Raw genomic sequence first — 22,440 nt, 5'->3', positions numbered from 1 at the left:
GATATTACATTGACTCATACATATTCTGGAGGCTTAACTCAAAGATGACCCAAACATCCCTTTTTCAATAGGGTACATTTTGGTCTAAATTGGAGAAGCCAATCCCGTTTACCACGTCTTTAGCCCAAAATGTGTCCCTAAAAAGGTATTTATGAATACAACCACATCCAGGCTGTCTCTTGAGATCCAGCTGACAGATGTGCACCTGTAGGTCTTGTCGTGGGTGTTGACTCCAGTGAAGCTCTGGCTCCTAGTGATGGATCTGGAGGTGAGGCGCCTGGTTGGGCGAACAGACAGCGACATGGTGGAGAGGGATCGGGACGGGCTCCCTGCACAGAGGGGAGGAGAAGAACCATCAATAGGCTGATGACAACAGAACTTTACACCCCGTCGCGTTTTGGTCAGTCTACCGATCTGATGGGCGGTTCTGGGATTGGCGCGACGTCAGCTCCCGTTACCCCTGAGAGTTGATTCTGTTCAGACTTCCCTCTCTGGGTTCCCCCCTCAGACTGATTTGGAGTTAACGCGCCGCTCATATATTCAAGCGTTTTCAAATAAAACTGCCTCCATATGAAGCAAATATACTGATGTGACTTCTCCAAACTAAAAGAAGAATCTTGTTATACCAAACCAGAAAGGGCCGTTAAAACACCATCTATTGTTTTGTGATGGTCAGCATCCAGTGGGTCAATGACCCGTTTCCTGCTGGAAACACTGACACATTTGACGAGAATAACCCGGCCTGGTACGATGACGCCCTAAACGTTAGTCACTTCAGTACGCTGCCACCTATTCTACGCCGTACACGTCTGTATGCGATCTCATTCTCACTCCAATTGACACAAACTCATCCTTGAGTGTATTAACAGTGAGTCACTGTGTGACCAGTATGTCCCATGTCCTAATTGGAAGCACAAAAGCAGATTAAACAAAAGGCAGTAGGATTTGTAAAAGGCAGGGCTGATCATCTTCATCAAAAACACTTTGTTATATTTGATGAAATTACCATTGAATCCTGACAGCAATCATTCAATTAAATGCTCGGACAAAAAGTGAAGTACTTATGGCTTTATGGCTGTTGTTACTCAGATTTTTTTACAAGCAGCTAGCTTTACAGGTTGAGTGTTAATTCACTGCCATGTCGAAGGACCACTAGACTCAGCAGCTGTTGAAGCTGGTGCTGATAGATGCTTTCATAAGAAAACAGTCCAGAGAAAACATCTCTGGACTGGGTTTTTGGTTGGGTAATAAAAAAAACAACACACTAGCTACTTCATCAAGATTACCTTTATTAACATTGCCTTTGAGCAAAACCAACATGGCCGGGCGGCAATCGATCAGCCACTGAGTGCTAAGTGGTCGATATTTAAAGGCCAAACACAAGAGCGGATCAAATGATGAACAATGCCTCTGATGTGGTTTCGGTTGCGTTGGAGACTGTGTGTGGGGGGGGGGGGGGGGGGGGGGCGTTTCGCATCACTATCATGTCCGTTATAATAGCTGCCACTCAAAGAGACAGTGGTTGATATCTGGATACATTGTGACAATTGTTTTGTTTTTTATGCCTGTTGCCAGGAGCAGTGGTTTGTTGTTGTGCGTCAGCGGTTAACTTGTGTCAGCTAAAGCAGCGTTTTCCTACTGGGGCTGACACAGTGCCTTGCATCCTGTTTAAAGCCCCATCCACTCCCCTCGTAGCGCAGGAAATGTCACAATCCCAAAGGAAGGCGGATGCAACTGCTTCTCCGGACAGGAAATTGGACAAAGGGAGACAGACCTGAGGGCTGCAGCCATCGGGATGAAGAGCAAAAGGTCAGTTGAACGGAATCACAAGGGATGTGAAGAATTCTTTTCATTGATTGTTGTACAACTTTCATGTCGAAGTTCAAAGACCGTTTGAATGAAGAACAACTATAATTTGACTCTTAATTCACAGAAAAGGTATTGAAATACTAAAAACCCAGTAACCCGAGGTAAACGGGAGTAAATGCGATCACTTACTCCTACCAAAGAATGTGTTTATGTGCAGTGGGACAGCGGTCAACCAGTTGTTGACTTAACCCAATTTAAGTCCCCTCATAGAGGAGCTAGAGGGGAATAGAGAGATAAAGGAAGACAGCACAGTTCCGAGAGGGAGAAGCACCCTGACGGAGACGCACAGCGGAACGGTCCGGTCGGACATCCCATTCAGGCCACTTCCCCCCTTTTGAGTTCATGCCATATCACCGTGTGCTGTCACAGAGGTTCAGCGTCTCTATGAGAGTGCCAACCCAGTGAGTGACAATAAGGAGTCTCTCTTAAGCATTTGGATCTTATACTCAATGAGTTTCCCAGCTGGTATACGTCGTTGCACGACACTTTTATAATAATGACGGAGCCAGATTCTCTTTGGAAAGAGAGTCAAAAATAAGGCAATTCTAAAACCGCAGGTTAATGCTGTTGATGTTCGTTCTGTGGATTGGAGGGACTTTACTGCATATACTGAAGCTGGGGTGGTTAACGTATTAGGTGCATGCATCATGATAGAATAAAGGCTTAACGACTGAAGACAGTGACGGATGGACGAACAGATGGAAGTAATCAAGCCTCACAGATGTATTAAAGCTGCAGGTAGCCCGAATTGGGGATCCCAACGACTAAAAAGTGACTTTTTGAGAAGAAGGTAAACTATGTTAATTCGATTTGGAGAAGAAAAAAAACAGATGTCAATAAACTATAACCAGAAACTGAGTGCCACCAGTACTGAAAATACGTCTTTCGATACCCGTCATGTGAATGGAATCTGTTTGTGCGCTGCTGGCTCGATAACCTCTGCCTCTTTGCACAGCGCTAGTACAGTTACCACTGATAACGCAGTCCCAGGACCATTCTGCTTCTGGTTTTATATAAACAGCACAAGAAGAAAGTCAATTTCTGTTTGATAGATTATTTCTCAATTGTAACAATGTTTATTGGCAATACAATTTGTGGGATGAGCAGCAAATATCCTCTGGCAATGCTTGTTGTGCTGTTGACTCTGGTTTGGCGGGTAAGATGACTGAAGTCTCATGAAACAAAGCATATTGGCAAATCTACAATTACTTAACCACAAGCCCCAGTAGCGCAGAAGAACCATCCACAGCCACAACCTGGGCACCAGCCTGGTCACACGGTACTAGTGGGATGGCATCCGAATCAGCCAATGTGGTTGTGTTGGTCACTTTGGCACGATCGGCCCACCCAGCCTCATCGCACAAGTGTTCAATGGAGTTGAATCTTCCAAACAAGAGTTGACGGCAGAATAAGCGGTTTGGCTTTGGCAGAGAAGATTGGGCCGAACTTCCATGGGCGCAACCCACACGCTCGGCTGCTCATCCCACAAGTGTTCCTTAAGGCTGTGCCACCATTTAAAAGGGAAACATACAGGCTCTCCAACTATTTTCTAGTATAAGATTTGCTTTTTGTGCTGCGTTTAGATCAGTGCACAGAAAGGGATTGATTGCATATACTCTTTGTCTGTGGAAGTTGGGGTTACTGTGGTTGATACTTTAAAAAAGGTACCAAACCGCTGGATCCAGAGAACCGCACCCTTTCCAGTCACCTCATACCCTTAGTGGATAAATGTTCTACAGTCTTCCCACACTGACGACAGGAGCTACCACACATCCACACACAGGAGTCACAGCTCCAGGAGCAATGTTGGGTTAAAGTGTCTTGCCCAATGACACTCTTGAAAAAGGCACCAACAGAAAACCGTCACATTGACAAAGACTGGAAGAACAAAGCATCCCACTTTCTGCGCAGAAACCAGAAAGGTTTTAACAACAAACCATCTCTTCTCCAGCGACCTTCCGATGTAAGCAGAATCAGGAGCCAGTGTGCGCTTACAACAGATTACTTTTTTACCATTACGGACCATTTATTCCCTTTACATTGACCACTCTCTATAGGAGCAAGGCGCTAGGAACCAACACTGTCACATTAACCTAATACAACCTATACATATATGTATCTATACACATTTATCCTGAATATCTACCGTGTGCCAATGTTTACGAAACTTCATTTTACATGCACATGCTTTGCATTTTTTTTAACACGCGTGTCATCTTCTGGTTTTCTAGTTGTCCCTCCGTAGTAGCGTTAGGCCCCGTGTCTCTGTCCCGGTCCCCGTTCGGACAGAGCAGCGGTAGTCGGCACACTTCTCTCCCTTTCCTGTCCCGTAGGAAATCTCTCGCCTTGTTATCAGACTTTCATGAGCTGATCGATCTGCGTCCCATTTAGTTTAATGATCCATTACCTCTGTTTAAGCTTCATCTACCTGAACTTGCACAGTTAAAACACATACTTTTGCGGTCCCTACCTGATCCAAACAGCGCCCCAGTTCAGCCCATTGACAAAAGCGCATCCCGGTAACACCATCTAGTCCGCTCCGAGCCGCGCACTCGGCCTTCCATACGCCTCTGTGGTAAACGAGTGTGTGACACCGCGACTATTGTTTGATGCTCCCCCGGCCTCACGCTCCCAGACCATTCTGGAAAAATCAGCTGCGCAGGACCCAAACACAGCCCATCACCAAGCAGGGTGTCCACGCACACACACAAAAGCGCAGGGTTGCCCGAGGGTTGGATATGAAGGTATTCATTTGATGAATAATCATGGTACACTTACTGACCTACTCATGGCGTCTACGATTCCAGACCAGAGAATTATTTAACAACCATAACAGTGTAGACACCACTAGCAGGAAGTTGGAGGGAATAGACTGAGTTTACTGTTCATTCGCAGTCTCCTGGGATGAACCGTAACTCGCGTTGAGGTCACAAGATTGTTTGGAAAATCCCCATAAATCCAAGTCCCCTTTATTTGGCCTTCATGTAATTTACCGGATGCGAAATTAAGCAGGCCAGAAAGTAGGGACTGCCAATATAAACTCATGTTTACAATGCTTACTGATCTAGTGAATCAAGTGAGAGTTGATTTACTCATGGACATTTCAGAGGATCAGACGCAAGATCCCTAATTAGGAGCATTTGAATTGATGTCACACTGGCAGCTCATAGCGAACACGTCTCATAATGCCATCTGTTTTCATGAAGCCAATGAAGTGAGTTGATTATTTGGGGCTGGATCTAGCCGTTAGTCTGGTCTGGGTCTGCAGCTGGAGAAGCTTGCCAGAGAAGACGGTCGCATCCTCCTCTATAGTGAATCAACCTGTCAAATCATGAAACATGCGTGTTTGCTGTGGAAATACCTTCAGTCGAGGTATAAAAAGGAGGATAATGAGGGATATTCTACCTGGAACTAGAAAGGCACCTGTAAGGACCTGACAGATGTTAACAGACTTATTGAGACCCAAACTAGAAGTTGTGACTGTAGAAATAACACGACGAGAACGGACTGAAACACGTATGGTTTGTCCTGCACGCTAAGCAAGGTGAACGAAGGGTCAGTTGAACATAGTCCTCCCTTCACAAAAACACGGCTACAAATACACCCCCACGCTGAGTACAGTTTCTCAACTCCCTCCCCCACATTACTTTCCTTAGGAAAAGGAAACCCAAGGGGGAGTAACTTCCTGCATGGAGGGCAGGGTCAGTTTATGGCTGTAGTGAGACACAGGAATAACCCACCAGCTACGGAACAAACACGCTAGATAGCTTCCACCAAAAGGACACTAGTGTTTGAGAACACAATGAAGCTGGGAGCACCATGCTATCAGAGCCTAGCATGCCTCAACCTTCTTGGAAAGAATGAGATGAGGAGATTGACGCTAGTATGCAGAGTTCACACATCAAAGGGTGTTTACAGCTGATAGCTGAGAGTTTGACTGCACAAAAAAAAACTCAATGCAAATAAGGAAATGTGCAAATCCCCACATACAGAAACCCTCCTGTTTATATTTGGTCTAAACTTTCGACTGCATCTGTACTCTTAAACATGTCTGCAGGTATAGATGAAAACAAGGCTTAAATGTATCTTTAAAACTCTTTTTCTGGATGGTGCAAAGTGTTGCAGTTACTTCATATTTACATCAGCCGCGCCTTCTTCTTTTTCCGTGTGTGTGTGTCTGTGTGTCTTTTTTGCGGGACTTCAACCGGATTACACTTCCTCCTCACCCAGCTGCTTTCCATCATACCATCGCTGCACAGCATATCTACCCTGGTTTCTCGTCCACACAAGCGTTGTGCGGCTGATCAGCAATTCCTGTTTTCTGAGAATGTTCCAAACTGCTCAAATCGATTGACCTCCGTCGCTGTTTATCTGTTTATCTTCCCATGTCTACCTGCCTCTGCTTTATCTCCCTCACTCGCTGGTCTGTGTTTGCGCTTGGGTCTGCCACCACAACAACACACCACCAACACACCACCCCAACAACACACCACCAAACACAACACAACACACCAACACAACACACCAACACACCACCAAACACACCACAACAACACAGCACACCACCACACCACCCCAACAACACAACACAACACACCACCCCAATAACACACCACCAACATCACCCCAACAACACAGCACACCACACCACCAACATCACCCCATCAACACAACACACCAACACACCACCAAACACACCACCCCAACAACACACCAACAACACCACCACCCCAACAACACAACACAGCACACCACCACATCACCCCAACAACACAGCACACCACACCACCAACATCACCCCAACAACACAACACACCAACACACCACCCCAACAAAACACCACACCACCAACATCACCCCAACAACACAGCACACCACCAAACACACCACCCCAACAACACACCACACCACCAACATCACCCCAACAACACAACACACCAACACACCACCCCAACAAGACACCACACCACCAACATCACAACACAGCACACCACCAAACACACCACCCCAACAACACACCACACCACCCCAACAACACACCACACCACCAAACACACCACCCCAACAACACACCACCAAACACACCAGCCCAACAACACACCACCAAACACACCACAACACACCACCAACACCACCCCAACACACCACCAACACACCACCCCAACAACACAGCACACCACCAAACACACCACCCCAACAACACACCACACCACCAACATCACCCCAACAACACAACACACCAACACACCACCCCAACAAAACACCACACCACCAACATCACCCCAACAACACAGCACACCACCAAACACACCACCCCAACAACACACCACACCACCAACATCACCCCAACAACACAACACACCAACACACCACCCCAACAAGACACCACACCACCAACATCACAACACAGCACACCACCAAACACACCACCCCAACAACACACCACACCACCCCAACAACACACCACACCACCAAACACACCACCCCAACAGCACACCACCAAACACACCACCCCAACAACACACCACACCACCAACATCACCCCAACAACACAACACACCAACACACCACCCCAACAAGACACCACACCACCAACATCACAACACAGCACACCACCAAACACACCACCCCAACAACACACCACACCACCCCAACAACACACCACACCACCAAACACACCACCCCAACAACACACCACCAAACACACCAGCCCAACAACACACCACCAAACACACCACAACACACCACCAACACCACCCCAACACACCACCAACACACCACCCCAACAACACAGCACACCACCAAACACACCACCCCAACAACACACCACACCACCAACATCACCCCAACAACACAACACACCAACACACCACCCCAACAAGACACCACACCACCAACATCACAACACAGCACACCACCAAACACACCACCCCAACAACACACCACACCACCCCAACAACACACCACACCACCAAACACACCACCCCAACAACACACCACCAAACACACCAGCCCAACAACACACCACCAAACACACCACAACACACCACCAACACCACCCCAACACACCACCAACACACCACCCCAACAACACAGCACACCACCAAACACACCACCCCAACAACACACCACACCACCAACATCACCCCAACAACACAACACACCAACACACCACCCCAACAAGACACCACACCACCAACATCACAACAAAGCACACCACCAAACACACCACCCCAACAACACACCACACCACCCCAACAACACACCACACCACCAAACACACCACCCCAACAACACACCACCAAACACACCAGCCCAACAACACACCACAACACACCACCAACACCACCCCAACACACCACCAACACACCACCCCAACAACACAGGACACCACCAAGCACATCACCCCAACAACACAATACAACACACCACCAAACACACCACAACACACCAGCAACACACCACACCACCAAACACATCACCCCAACAACACAACACACCAACAAACACATCACCCCAACAACACAACACACCAACAACACACCACCCCAACATCACGGTTTGCTTCTCCTAACCATCTTTCCTTTACCCTGTGAGGTTTTCCACAGAGGTCAAGGAATAGTAGTTAGGAATAGGCGTTAAGTCCTCAAAAAAATGACGACCTTCAAAATAATAATAATGTATGTATTTTTCAGACTGCAATGCGCCATTAAATAATTATGAGTCAATTAGTTATTGTGTCAAACCAACAATGGCGCATTAACTGGCTTATCCCCGATTTATATATGTAATTAACATTTTTCCAAGGGTAGCCGATCAAGATTCATGCCACACACAGATTTGTTTGTTTATTGAGCTTTCACTGTGTCTGCCACTGGCAGTGATGTACGTCTAACAGTGGGTAGGAGGTTAAAATAGTGATCTTAACAAAAACATGCTAGCCAATCAAATCAATCATTACTGATGTTGATGGGTTCATTTTATTTTTTGGAAGTTCATGGGTATGAGACAGTGCTAAAGACTTTCTACAAACCAGGATGTAGTAATAGGCAGTTAAAATGGCTAATATAGACCGCAAAATAAAACTGAGGCAATGAACAGGTCAGTACAGGTACAGGACAGAAAAAACAAAAACAAAACATGAACATATCCTTGAAACTCAGATGGGGCGTGTAGTAAACAATGGAGAAGTTATTGCCACATAGCAAATCAAATCTAAAGTGAAACTGCGTATTTAAACCAGGCACTGACGTACATGACGGCATGGTCCCTAAGGTGGTCACCTCTATGAGAGATCCCACTAAGCAGGTATCAAGTGATGACAAGGCTTCTCAAAGTAGATGTGAGACTGTTAGCATGTTGCTCTGTTCCAATCCAATCACATTACTGTAACAAACAATCATGGCTTGGACCAAGTTACAGGTTGCGTTGTTCTTTTGGAACTCTTTGTTAACAAACCTGTTAACCAGCAAGAGTAAGTTCATCCTGAGCAACGGAGAGTTAATGATTAGCTGCTGCATACCTCCATATCCACTGTACATGGTAGCCGTTGTGGTTGATGTCCAGATATCGTAGTGAGGGAACAACCCAATTCCACAAAACAAGCAGTCCGTCCTCGTGGATGTACCCTCGGATTCCTCCCGCTCTCTCTTGGGCAAGTGTTTCCCTCTATCCCGGTCTGTTTCCCCCTTTCTCTTCCCCCATAGCAACTGTCCCTGGTGGTAATCCTCACGTCCACTCACCTACTGATCCGCTCTGTGCCTCACACACACTGATAAGAAGAGGAGGGGGAGGGAGGAAAAGGGAAAAAGCGAAGCGATCCTCCCTCCTCTTCTTCCCGGCTGACACACCCAGTCTTCCTGCCCCCCCCCCCTTCTCCCCGTTGTGCGTATTGTTTCAGAACATACAGATCATTCTTTAACCAACATCCTTCCACCACAATATCAATATTCCATTTTCCAAACATAAATCATTTATAACCGTTACAGTATCATTTGGGTTGAGGATTTAAAAGGTTGTTGTCATATAATCTCAAACTGTTGCAATAACCTGAAATGATGCGTGTGTTTTAAAAACAAGTTGTTGAAGAATTATTTTCTACATTTGTAGCTCGAGGCCTTTGGTGAACAAAGAACGTTTTTTTCAGCGTGAGTGTAAATCACACACATACGCAAACACACCTGAAACAAAGCCACATTCTTTCTGTTCATACTAGACCAGGTATGTTTGTTTCCTATCAGCTTGTTTGATAAATTCCTCTCGTTCTTTGTGGATGTTGGAGCTCTGCCGTATTTCTCTATTCATAAAGGTCCTCCAGAATATCAAAGGGGCTCTAAGAAGTTGTCCTGTAAAACAAATCTTATATTTTAGATTTCGTGTGTTTTTCCATGAGATCTAAACAAAACAGTTATGTTCCTCATAAATCATTTTACAGTATTTATAATCCATCATGTGGACGCCTGTTTTACCAGCTTGCAGCCTTCTTCTTCATTCCTTGTTTCTTGGCGCATTACTACCATGAGTAGAATATAACAAGCAGGACGTCATGTAGCAGCATCCCGAGGTTACTTTTTAATACTCAGTGGGGTCCACAGGATTGAGATGCTACCCCCTATATTCCATTATTTATTTATTTAATTTTGATTGATTTTCTAATTATTTGTTTATTAACCTGGTGTATGTTCCTTTGCTAAGAGATTATGTACCTGTGTTGGTAATTGAGTTATTCTGGTTATACAGGCAGAGAGGTCACCTAAGGGGTCCTTGTTTTAGGAGACAAGCGGGAGATTGTTTACGTGCGCTTTGGAAGAGGAAGGAAAAGAGAAAAAGTGTAACTGGCGCTGATGCGCACTTCTTACCCTGTAAAGGAATAAAGTATTCTTCTAAAACTAACACACACCTGTGCTACAACTCTTTCCTTAAAGGTGCAACACATGTTAACATACTTGGAGGGGCATGTCAGCTCTCCTGCTGGCTTCTTCCAAAATGTAGAGTCAGTTAGCTGGAGCAACTTGCGCAGAACAAAAGGGTGAACTCGGACCAGTTTATCGGAGTGAAATGCCGGCAGCAGTAACAGGACGTTCTTGTCATTATGGGGTGAGCCTCCATCTGCTGGTGCGTTCAAGATCTCTCCAACTCCTAATACACCAACGGTGTTTCCCTTATTCTGATGACATATTGTACAGCAGCTATTTGATACTCTCGTGCTTTTAACAACGTGATCCTGACATGTACCCGTGGGGCGTTAGAGAAACTTCATGATCAATGATGACCGGTGAGAAGTTCCTTCAAGTTCGTATTTCACTGTGTAGTGAAACACAAAGAATTAGATTACCAGCTATGAAAAGAGGTTCAATGTAAAGAAATGTACACTAGTTTATGCTAGAATCCGACAGAGAGCATGCGGCAGCGGTCTGGGAGGATTACATGAACGGGAGATTCCAGAAGACTTGACAGTGAAGAGTTATGGAGGCTGGCGCCGCATGAGACTGAACTCACACACACAAAGACATGCACAAAGACACACGTGCGCATGTTCTTATTCAAAAATGTACTGTATAATATTTTTACACTTGTTACGTCTCATTTGAGAAGATGCTTACCTAAAATTTCTTAACATCATCATCGGACGCCCCCCTCCAAAAACTACATGGACAAAGCTGTAAAGATTTCATTTTACAATGTTTGTATCTGCTCTGACATAACACTACCTGCAGTTGTAACTTCCAGGCCGTATGTACTGTGTCAGGGCCAGTTGGCAACCGATTGACGCCGAACTGACTACTACCCCTCCGCCCTTTCCCCGGTTCAGCCAAACTGTTTGCCCGACCACTAGCCGGTTATTGTTTTATTTATTTATTTCGATACATATGTCCCACTATTGTTTTAGCGTTGCCATGCCTCTCTGATTATCGCCATGTTCCTATGATTGCATAGGAGATTTAGCGACCTGCCGATCATATCATAGGAAGGTGGCGACAGATCATGTGACCTGCCGATCATATCATAGGAAGATGCCGACATATCATGTGACCTGCCAATCATATCATAGGTAGGTGACGACAGATCATGTGCCCTGGCAATCATATCATAGGAAGGTGGCGACAGATCGTGCGACCTGCCGATGATATCATAGGAAGGTGGCGACAGATCGTGCGACCTGCCGATGATATCACAGGAAGGTGGCGACAGATCTTGTGACCTGCCAATCATATCATAGGAAGGTGGCGACAGATCGTGCGACCTGCCGATGATATCATAGGAAGGTGGCGACAGATCGTGCGACCTGCCGATGATATCATAGGAAGGTGGCGACAGATCGTGCGACCTGCCGATGATATCATAGGAAGGTGGCGACAGATCATGCGACCTGCCGATGATACCATAGGAAGGTGGCGACACATCATGCGACCTGCCAATCATATCATAGGAAGGTGGCGACAGATCATGTGACCTGCCGATCATATCATAGCAAACTGGCGACAGATCACGCGACCTGCCTATCGGATGATGGGAACATGGCGGTAATCAGAGAGGCATGGCAACGCTAAAACAATAGTGGGACATATGTATCGGACTAAATAAATACAACGAAAACCCAGAGACGGCTGGTGGTCGAGCGAACGGTTTGACCGGGGGGGCAGTAGTCAGTCGATGGGCTGTCAGTGCTCTCTGTCCGCTGGCTTCGGTCGGTTATCAAAACATTGCTCAAATGACCCTTTTCAGACTTAATAAATATAGAATCCCATTTCTAAAGCCGCATTAAGACAAACATCACTTTGTTTACGACGCTGCGCTACTTGCAAGTCGCTGTGGTCTGCTAGATTGTTAATAAAGTTAGAAAAAAACATCACGTCACGAAGATATTCATTTAACGTTACATGGTATTTGCATGTCGCTAAATACTCAACTGAGATCGGCTTATGCCGTTCTGAAAAAGGATCCGACCACCGAAGGATCCTACCACCGCAAACTACTACCGACCACGCAACCTGCCGTCATGGCAAAGGAACCTGCCACCGACCATCGGCACCTGCCATTCTGACAAAGGAACCTTCCACCGACCACTTTTCGCACTCGGCCCTACTGTGGCAACCTCTAAAATGTGGATTCTCGCTATTGACCAGCTGGGGTCAAATCCTCAGGTTCCAAAAAAAAGTATTATTAGAATGAAGCCTTAGTTCTAGCTCTCTGGACATCTTCAACGCGGATTGTTTTTTTGCAATGTAACATTATCAGTGAGTAGAAGACCAATAAAAGACGTCCTGATCTCACATTTCATGATCTCAAACATCAGGGCAGTGCATTATCTTGTCTGCAGCCATCGAATGCATATCATTCTCCTTTTTAAACAAAGACAACTGATCAAAAAGGTTATAAAAATATTACAAACATTCATCAAAGATTGAGACACAATCTCGCAATGGGATTGTCTCCATTTACACCCCACATTCACACTTCTGTTTCTTTGCTGCAAGGCCTTTATTGTGAAGCAGCAGCAGGAAGTGCTGATCGGTAACACTCTTCTTCCTTGGTCAGATTGTCTCTCCTTACAGTTCAACAAGCAGGGAGCAAACATGTAGTGTAATGATGAAAAATGCTACGTTGAAATAGAATCAGTGTGGTCATGAGCTGACGGACTGATCCTACTTCACTTAGCATCACGTGACGGGCTCCGTCTATGTGTGTGTGTGTGGACCCCTGTGAAGTGGGGACTTTCTGGTTAATCTCCAGCTGGCCAATAAGCAGCTTAACTGTCACTTGAGTGCAGCGGGCTAATTACTAGTGTGTAGCCATTCAAATATGGTCACCACAGACGCACACTGAAATAAACTCCATATCAATACAAAACATCACCTGAATCAGAATATCAGAATCTGAACATGACACAATGTAGGTTGTGCGATTTGGAGAAAGCTGCTATCTGCTGGGTCCGTTACACAACGCTGATGGGCCGAATGTGCAGCAGGGAAACTGTCACTGGGTTTGACCAGGTTAAGCTGCTGCACGGGCAGGTACAGAGACACCCAAAGCATCAATGGTTTAATCTGGGACCCCTGACCAGCACTGAGAGGGGTTCCAGAATGTCAACCAGACCACATTGGAACATGTTGGGGGCCAACGATTATGAGACATGAATCTGAAATAGAAACATGTACTATGAAACATGGCGAACAAACAATGAGTATGTTTAAACAATGACGTTGTTAAGAGAAAAAAAGTTGTGCAAGGGTGTGCAACTATGATAGTGTATTCATTTTAGGCTAATCACAACCGTGTGTGGGGACCGAAGGTTACTGTGGTTTGGTTCTGCCATGCAGGTTTTAGTAAATATGATTAGTAGGTTAAGGTATTTTATAATGCTGTCAGTGTTCTTATTGCCACACACACACCCACATATATTTTATATATATTCACATATACAGAGTTATCTGTAGATATAAATAAGCAAAGATAATCATACAGTAATAAAAATAATGCCTATATGGTGTAAGAACAATACCTCCAATTCCCAAGTCCATTACCGCTTTTATTCACATTTTAAAAGCCAAGTAGGGAGAATTTTATGACAACGTTATGCCACTCCACGAAGCAGAGGCTTCTATTAGTTTAGATGTGTCTTTCAAAAACTGTTCGGCATCTTGTAGTTTTTTTAACCTTCTAGGTCACATATAATCTATTGCAATTCGTCCACATTTCAATACTCCCTGCATGAAATTATCTGACAACTGAATACATATGAATGCATATTCTTAGAAGTCTGCTGTAAAGAGGTTAGATGTTTCTCCTAAAGTTTAGAAGAGATTGTGGTTTCTTTTAACTAAAGCCAGACAACTTAACCAGTTATCGCGCATTAATTAACGCAACAATTATTTCATCATGCAGGTTTTTTTTAATGCATTATAATTTAAAAGTCTTTGGACACTGGCTCTAAATACACACAATGAAAAAAAACACACGGAGGGGGAGATTCGGGTCAGTGTTGGGTTGAGAGAGGCGTCATCATGCGTCCCAACCAATGAGAGCATTTTCACTTTTTAGATAGATTTTTAATTGAGATAAGAAATCTAATATCCTGGTGGTGGCAAATAGATTTTTCATATTTGATTTGATTATATAAATATCTAAGTTATATGTAAGTTGATTTACAATAAATAATTTTACTGCTACTGGTTAAAAAGGAGATTAAACAACTTGATTTGTGTTAAAATCACCTTATTTGTGTCTGAAAACCAAATGTTGTTGGACTTTTGTTGATACAGAAGTACTTTTAAAAAACAAGGTGCACAACACACTCCTCTCGAATTCATTTTTCAATCTTGTGCAAAACAATGTAATGAATTGCAGAAAATAATGTCTCCAAGCGTAAAAAATGTCATGTAAAAAATGACAACTCTAACAGTCCAGACTGGCCCGTGCGTGTACGTGTGCATGTCCAGTGTCTTTATGTTCGGTTTAATTGGCTGTTTGTCCAGTTCTTCGAGGAAGTCGAACCCACCAGAGGAAGTCATTAACTTCAAAGGAGCATGCCTATGTGTGTGTGTGTGTGTGTGTGTGTGTGTGTGTGCGCTACATAGCTAAGTCCAACTGACCTAATTGTGTCAATAAATAGCACATGGGAACTGTAACGGTAAGAATGCATTTTCTTCCTTATAGTAGACCACAACTTTGGGGAAAATGTTGGATGGATTGGTTGCATTGTTCCAATTCAAATCTTGGTAAAATGCATTTATCAAAGAGATTCAACTTTGATGGCATGCCATCATAACTGTAGTGAGCAAACCGTTATTACCGGGAGGTGTCAACTCCACAGTAGCATGATTACACTGATGGTGTACCTCACTGAGACGTTTTAGTAAATGATTCCTCTTCACGGCTTGTTTCAATCAAGTCTGTTTACCAGGTGGAACTGCGGGCGTTTAAATGACTGGAGTCCGATGTGGAGGTCAACGCTCAACAATCGGAAAAGGTGCAGCAGCCCTGGAAGCGATGGCCGCCCACCTAGCCCGGGCCTGGAAGCTAAGCTAACCTGGCTAGGCGTGCTAGGCTGCTGCACAGAGAGGAGCTGGAGTGATGCTTGGTTCTCACACACAGTTTCAATGTGAGGATGCCGGTCATATTATTTGGATTCGGTGATGCCGTTTACGTTCTTCATGCTGAAAAACAAATGCACTACGGGAATGTTACACTGCTTTTATTTTGTATGTCATGTCTTTCTTGGAAATGATTTCCTTGTGCATCACTGTGCTGCATAACACAGATAAATGATCCATTATTTAACTTAGTTCCTAGTAAAAGTACACATAACAAATGAATGACAGATGACAAAAACAAATGTGGTGTGGGGGTGACTTTAATTATGAACGACTCAATAAATGAGTCATTTAGTCTAAAAATAAGGTGCCCTGTTTGGCTTTGTTGAGAATCTTTTCATGATGATATGAAAATGTCCCTTTAAAAAAAAAAAAATGGGGTAAATTCAATTGATTTTTATAAAAAAAAAGACAGATCTTTTCTCAAACTGATCTGAAATCTCCACTTCAGTGCACTTACACACACTCTTTCCACTTGTATTCATCGATATAGTGAAGGTTTCTACAGAGGTGGTTGTGACAGAGACACAGTGGAAACGCTTGACTCGAATATGTCAACGAGATCAAACAAGATGTAACACGTTTCATAAAAATGTCAAAAGCAATTCTCCTGATGAAAGTATCAGCTGGGGATATTTTATGGGGATTTAGTCTTAATAAAGGCATTAGAGCATAATCAAACCAGGCCAAGAGGAAATTAGCTCCACCGGGTCTTGTGAGATCGGACTGAAATCCCCCTTCCAGATTATTAGAGAAACAAGTTAGAAAAACTAAGCTACTGTTCTTCAATGACATTTCTTGTATAATTACTCATTTCATTTGAATATTTGAGTGTTGTATTGTTTGTGATAAATCAAGTTGATGAAGTATACATTGACAGGTACACAGCTCTAATGTTCTGTCGAATACGCTCCTACTTTCCACGCATTTGACATTTCTTGTTCCTTCGTTTAATATCTTGATATATTTTCTTCGATTTTGGACAGAAACATATGGCCGTTTCTGGCTTACAGTAAATATTGTGTGGTAACACCAACAGTCAACCGTTTTATTTTGTGGGTTTGTGGGTCAGCTCTAAATATTTTTTAAAAGTTCTTAAAACTGCAGTTCAGCTGTACTCAAACCTTTTGATTCAATGGGACATTATATTAAATAATGTATATGAAATGTTATGATAAACTATAGTATATTTTACAAGCTAACAAATAGGAATGACTTCATTCAGTGATTTAGCCAAACAGTACCCAAACTACGCACACGCGCGCGCGCGCAGTCGCTCCCAAACTGTGGTTGCGAGAACACGCACGCAGCGCCTTTACCGCAGGTCTCACGCACGCGCACACGAACAAGAAAGCGCACAAACACACGTTTGGGTTTTTTTTTCTCTCCGTCTCCAAATCAAGTGGCAAACATCCACAACGGCGGCGAGTCCAGTCCGACCCCGACGGCACGCAGCAAACGCCCGCTGCGGGCGCACCTGGACGCCCGCTGCCACTCTATCGGCGCTCTGCGACGTTGTTACCGGCGGAGACACGTCCCGGTAAGCCGGTTCATCCGCTGAGCAGAGACCCGGGGCTCAGAGGACCAACAGGTGTGCGCAAACGGGGACGTTCGGCAATCGGACAACAAAATAACCACCACAACATTTGAACGGGCGTAACGTTACATGTTTGCCGCGGCGCCTCGGCGGACACGAGTGTCCTCTTGATCCGAGCGAGGAAGGGGCGAACGCGTGAACGGCGTCCCGAGCGCAGCTGCAGTGGTTCCCCGCGGCGCTTCCCCGGAGCGCGTTCTTCCATGCAGCCTGCAGCAGCGCGGCGTCCACCCAACCCGGCGTGAAGCTCCACGCGACTACGGCCAACCACATCCGGGCAGCCCTTTCAGGTTAAGATACAGTGCGTGCACATCCGGTCCAAGCTGGCTGCACGGTAGCTGTGTCTCAACCTGCATCCTCGTAGGCAAGGCAAGGCAATTTTATTTGTATAGCACTTTTCATACACGAGGCAGACTCAAAGCGCTTCACATCATAACATTTCATGCAATAAAGTGAAATAAAATGCAGGAATTAAAAGACAATTAAAAACAGCAAATAAGATTATAAATTAAAATCTTATTTAAATTGTTTAATTAAAGGCACAGGTTAAAAGTGCAATGTAGGTAAAGTTTAGCAGAAGGCGAAGCTGAACATAAAAGTTTTCATTCTTGTTTTAAACGTGGTCAGAGTTGGGGCAAGTCTTAAATCTTCAGGAAGTTTATTCCAGCTGTTTGTTGCGTAGTAACTAAATAATGCTTTCCCATGATTTGTATTTACTCTGGGAATCACTAACAGATTGGTGTCAGAAGATCTTAGTGATCTTGAAGGCTTATGTAGTGGAAGCACATCAGTGATATACTTTGGCCCTAAACCATGTAGTGATTTATATGTGAGCAGTAGGATTTTGAAATTAAATCTCTGACATACTGGGAGCCAACGTAAGGATTTAAGAATTGCTGTAATGTGCTCACATTTTTTGGTCTTTGTTAGAACTCTAGCAGCAGCGTTCTGAACAAGCTGGAGCTGCCTGACAGTTTTTTTTGGGAGACCTGCAAGGAGACCATTACAATAGTCTAGTCTACTGGTTATAAAGGCATGTACAAGTGTTTCTAAGTCTTGAGCTGACATGACCCCTCTAAGTCGTGCTACATTTTTGAGGTGGTAGTAGGCCGATTTTGTTACTGATTTGATGTGACTCTCCAAGTGTAAATCTGAATCCATAATAACCCCCAGATTTCTGGCTTTATTTGATGTTTTCAGCGACAGTGAGTGAAGGTGTTGGGTTACTTTAAACCTTTCTTTTTTAGCACCAAATACAATGATCTCAGTTTTGTCTTCATTTAGTTGTAGGAAATTTTGAAACATCCAGTCTTTGATTTGCTCAATGCACTGGCACAGAAGATCTATGGGGCGATAGTCGTTTGGTGATAGCGCTACATAGATTTGGGTGTCATCAAGCGTAGCAATGGTGGTCAATTTAATTTTTTTGCATGATTTGTCCTAGTGGGAGCATGTAGATGTTGAATAAGGTCGGCCCTACGATCGAACCTTGGGGGACCCAACCTTTGCGGTAGACCTGGGCTGGTCCTCCAACAACCGAGCGGTCTCTGAAATGGGACGGTCTGGCCTATGGGTGACCTGCTTGCGTCATCAGCGTTTTCGTGACGGTTAGGCAGTGGTGCCATTGGAGTGGACTATGAACTGTTGAACCAGCAGGATCCAAGAGCTGAGCCCAAGGTCAGGATGGTTTGACCCAACCTGGCTCACACCAACTGTCAAACCCTTTAAAAAAAAATAAGAGGCAACTTATGACAAATGTAGCATCCCAAAGCACGCTCAGGTGGCCCACTCCTCGCGCATCCGCCCCTCTCAGATGCAGTCAGAGCAGACAAACCCCTTTGTCCAGACTGGACGTGAATTGTGCCTGTCTGGACCTGTGACCCAGACCTGCAACCCCCCTGAAAACGGGGGTTGCGACACTAGAACCACTGCTCTAGATAGGACTCAGACTACTGTGTGTCCTTCAACTCAAGGAGCTGCCACCACCAAAACACCCTGGTAGCCCCTGGTGATACTGCCGCTGTGTGCGTCCTCAAGTACGTCATGGAACTAATGTCCGAAAAAAAGTGTATGTCAGGGGTATGACCATCCTCAAAGGTCTTCAATGCAAAGGTCTTCAATGCAAAGGTCTCCAACGTGACTTCTGCAGTTGAAAACATTCATAATACGAAAACAAGGATGCTGTTCCTAGTGTTTCATTACAGTCCAGTTTATATAGGTATTTTGTATATGTTGGAAAGTGTACCAAAGGTATAAATTCAGCTGTTTGGAAGCAACGACTCTTCTTTTACAGGTGGGGCGGAGGGATGTGTGAGTGAAATTCTGTCATCTTGTATACACATACTTAGTATAAGTATTAAGTTATGTTAAGATGGATATAAATTCTGAACTCTAATCGGCACTATATTGGGGTCCGGAGGAGTAGAAACAGGGAGAAAGAGGAAAGTCGTGTGGACGTGACATTGAGACTGGAGTGTTGCTGTTAGGACTTCACTAAAGTGATGAGGAAAAGCCAGAACGTGTTGGACTGATTCCTTCCTTCTCATACACCAACGTCGCTGATACCATCCTCAAGGGTCTCATAGGCGCACGAGAAGCACTCTGAGATCGGCACATACCAACTGCCACTTCTCAAGCTGACAGCGCTCGTTTGAAAATGGCGGTGCCCCCCCCCCCCCTTTCCTCCCCCACCTCCGTTGACTTGCCCATCGCCCATGATTTTACTGGCCGGGCCTGGAGATCAAAGCAGACAGCATGTGGCCCCTTACTTAAAATGAGTTAGACACCCCTGGTCTTTACAGTCAGGCCCCTGACATTTCCTGGCTTTTTAGGGCTGTATGAACTTCCTGCACAAGAAATGAGGTCAAATTTCAAAACTGACCAGAACGCCAGTCGGGGTTTCACAAAAGTCAAACAGAGAACCAGAACATATGAGTGTTTGTTAGAACAACTTAGTGTGTCCATTTAGTCAGGAACACAATGGGTGTGACTTTACAGTCCTACATAATAAAAGCAGATAAAACTTGCCCAGAGAGGGATTTTATGGTTTTTCCAAAATCTCCTTGGATTATTTGAATTTCCAGCAGCAACAGACAAATATTATTCACCTTTAGCTTTCTTGATAAAAGAGGAGCATTTATTTTTTATTTTTCTAAACAGAAGCCAGTCAGTGGCAGAACCTGTTCCTGCCCTACGCCCAAGCCAGGTTTCAGGAATCAGAAATCAGGAACATGTATTGGTAACATATGTTAGACATACAACAAATTTGACTTGGCGGTTGGTGCATAACATCAGACCAGGACAACATAGTGCAAGAACAAGAAAATGTTTAAGAATCCTCCTATCAATAATAAATGGTTTTAATTGATAGTTCCCAACCCCATTCCAGCCTGATGGTGTGTATCCATATGCTGCTACAGAGATCATTCTGAGGGGTCACAAGACGGGTAACATGATTTTATTTTAAGATACATAGACATAACAACAAGAGAACGACACATTAGTGAAGTACAAACCAACAAACGTGTAGTCAGGATATGGGAGAATGACGTCTACACATCTACCAGCTCTGACTGGGGGATCCCAAGGCGTGCCCAGGCCACTGCAGAGATATCATCTCTCCACGTAGTCCTGGGTCTTCCCCCGGGGCCTCTTCCCAGCTGGACGTGCATGGAACACCTCCCTATAGGGAGGAGCCCAGGGGGCATCCTCACCAGATGAAGTGAATGCAATATGAATCAAACACAATGTAGAGTCATGTAAATCATTTAAACACTGTACACATTGACATTCTGTCACATTGTGATGTTAAAACCTGGGGACGGATGCTAGTCCCAATTTTATCACCAAAGAGGGTTTTTTGGGAGTTTTTTCTCCTGTCAGGTAGTAGATGAGCAACTGAATGTAAGACAGCCGATTGAGGGAAATGTCTTGAGTGTTGGACCACATGAACTGTCTTAGATCTTATGATGTAGTGCGATGAACTGTGATCATTAATGATGTGTTGTAATTAAAGTGTACTAGTTATAAGATGAAGACAAACCATGCATTCTTTGTTACATTCACTCATTGAGGCATAAAGCCAACTGTATCTACATGGAATGCATTGGAATGTGAGGGACAGATAGGACAGAAAGGTCTCAGGTTACAGCTGCAGCTTCACACCTCGATGTGAGGGGGACAGTCCATGAGGAGACACGTTTGAAGGAGACGCCAATGACATTCAGATGCACCCAAGAAGACACACCTCAGGAGTTTTAAAAAGACCAAAGTGGGGAAAGGACTGTTACAATTCTCCTGCTGCCGCTTTGATAAGTCACTTTAGACTTAATGAGGGAATTCTCTATTTTGAGAAATATTTCATTGTTCGCATTGTATTTCACTTTGTAACTGTATTCCTCATCACTTTGTTTAGTTATTAAATACTTTTTGATTTTTACATTTGAGCAAGTTGACTCTTTTGGTTCATCGTTTCCGGCCGGGACGAGAACAAAGGCGAGGCCTCCTTCGAAGGGCTTTCCCAACCCTTTAACAGAAGCATTGAAGCTTCTTTCCTTAGCATTAGATTGTTCAAACAGCTCTTATCATGGCGGCCACTTACACTACCGGGTCATTTCACTCAGTTTGGAACCGTCCATACCAAACCTGACCATTCAAATCCTGCTGACTAATGATCCTGCCTGCAGCTACCAGACAAGAGTGAGCGTGGCTGATTGGCGCCATGGCGGATAAGAGGCTGGGGAAGAAAGGGCCTTGGATTAGCATGCGTGTGTGCGTGAGAGAAAAATGTAAATTTACTATACAGGGGTTTCCCCCCCTGGCTAACGTAACTTCCTACTTGGTCTCAGTAATTTTCCATCACGCAATTCTAAGTCTCATATCATA

General features: G+C 44.5%; 1 protein-coding gene across 4 annotated transcripts in view; it reads right to left on the bottom strand.

Annotated features, from left to right (window-relative positions):
• The window catches only part of LOC120809291 (rho family-interacting cell polarization regulator 1-like), a 36,619-nt gene extending 18,697 nt beyond the window's left edge, over nucleotides 1–17,922 (bottom strand). For 2 of the 4 annotated variants that reach the window (XM_078082337.1, XM_078082340.1), the window contains exons 1-2: nucleotides 17,629–17,922; nucleotides 206–329 (exon numbers count right to left, since the gene is read on the bottom strand). In XM_078082337.1, the coding sequence (XP_077938463.1) occupies nucleotides 206–329; nucleotides 17,629–17,761 (257 nt within the window). In that variant the 5' untranslated portion in view covers nucleotides 17,762–17,922. Of the gene's footprint in view, nucleotides 1–205; nucleotides 330–9,391; nucleotides 9,647–17,628 lie in introns of those variants that run through there. The other 2 variants (XM_078082338.1, XM_078082341.1) reach the window with 1 other exon arrangement.
• Between the last annotated feature and the right edge of the window lie 4,518 nt (nucleotides 17,923–22,440).

This window comes from Gasterosteus aculeatus, chromosome X, assembly GCF_964276395.1.
Source record: "Gasterosteus aculeatus chromosome X, fGasAcu3.hap1.1, whole genome shotgun sequence".
Taxonomy (NCBI): Eukaryota; Metazoa; Chordata; class Actinopteri; order Perciformes; family Gasterosteidae; genus Gasterosteus; species Gasterosteus aculeatus.
This window is presented reverse-complemented; position numbering and strand designations above follow the sequence as displayed.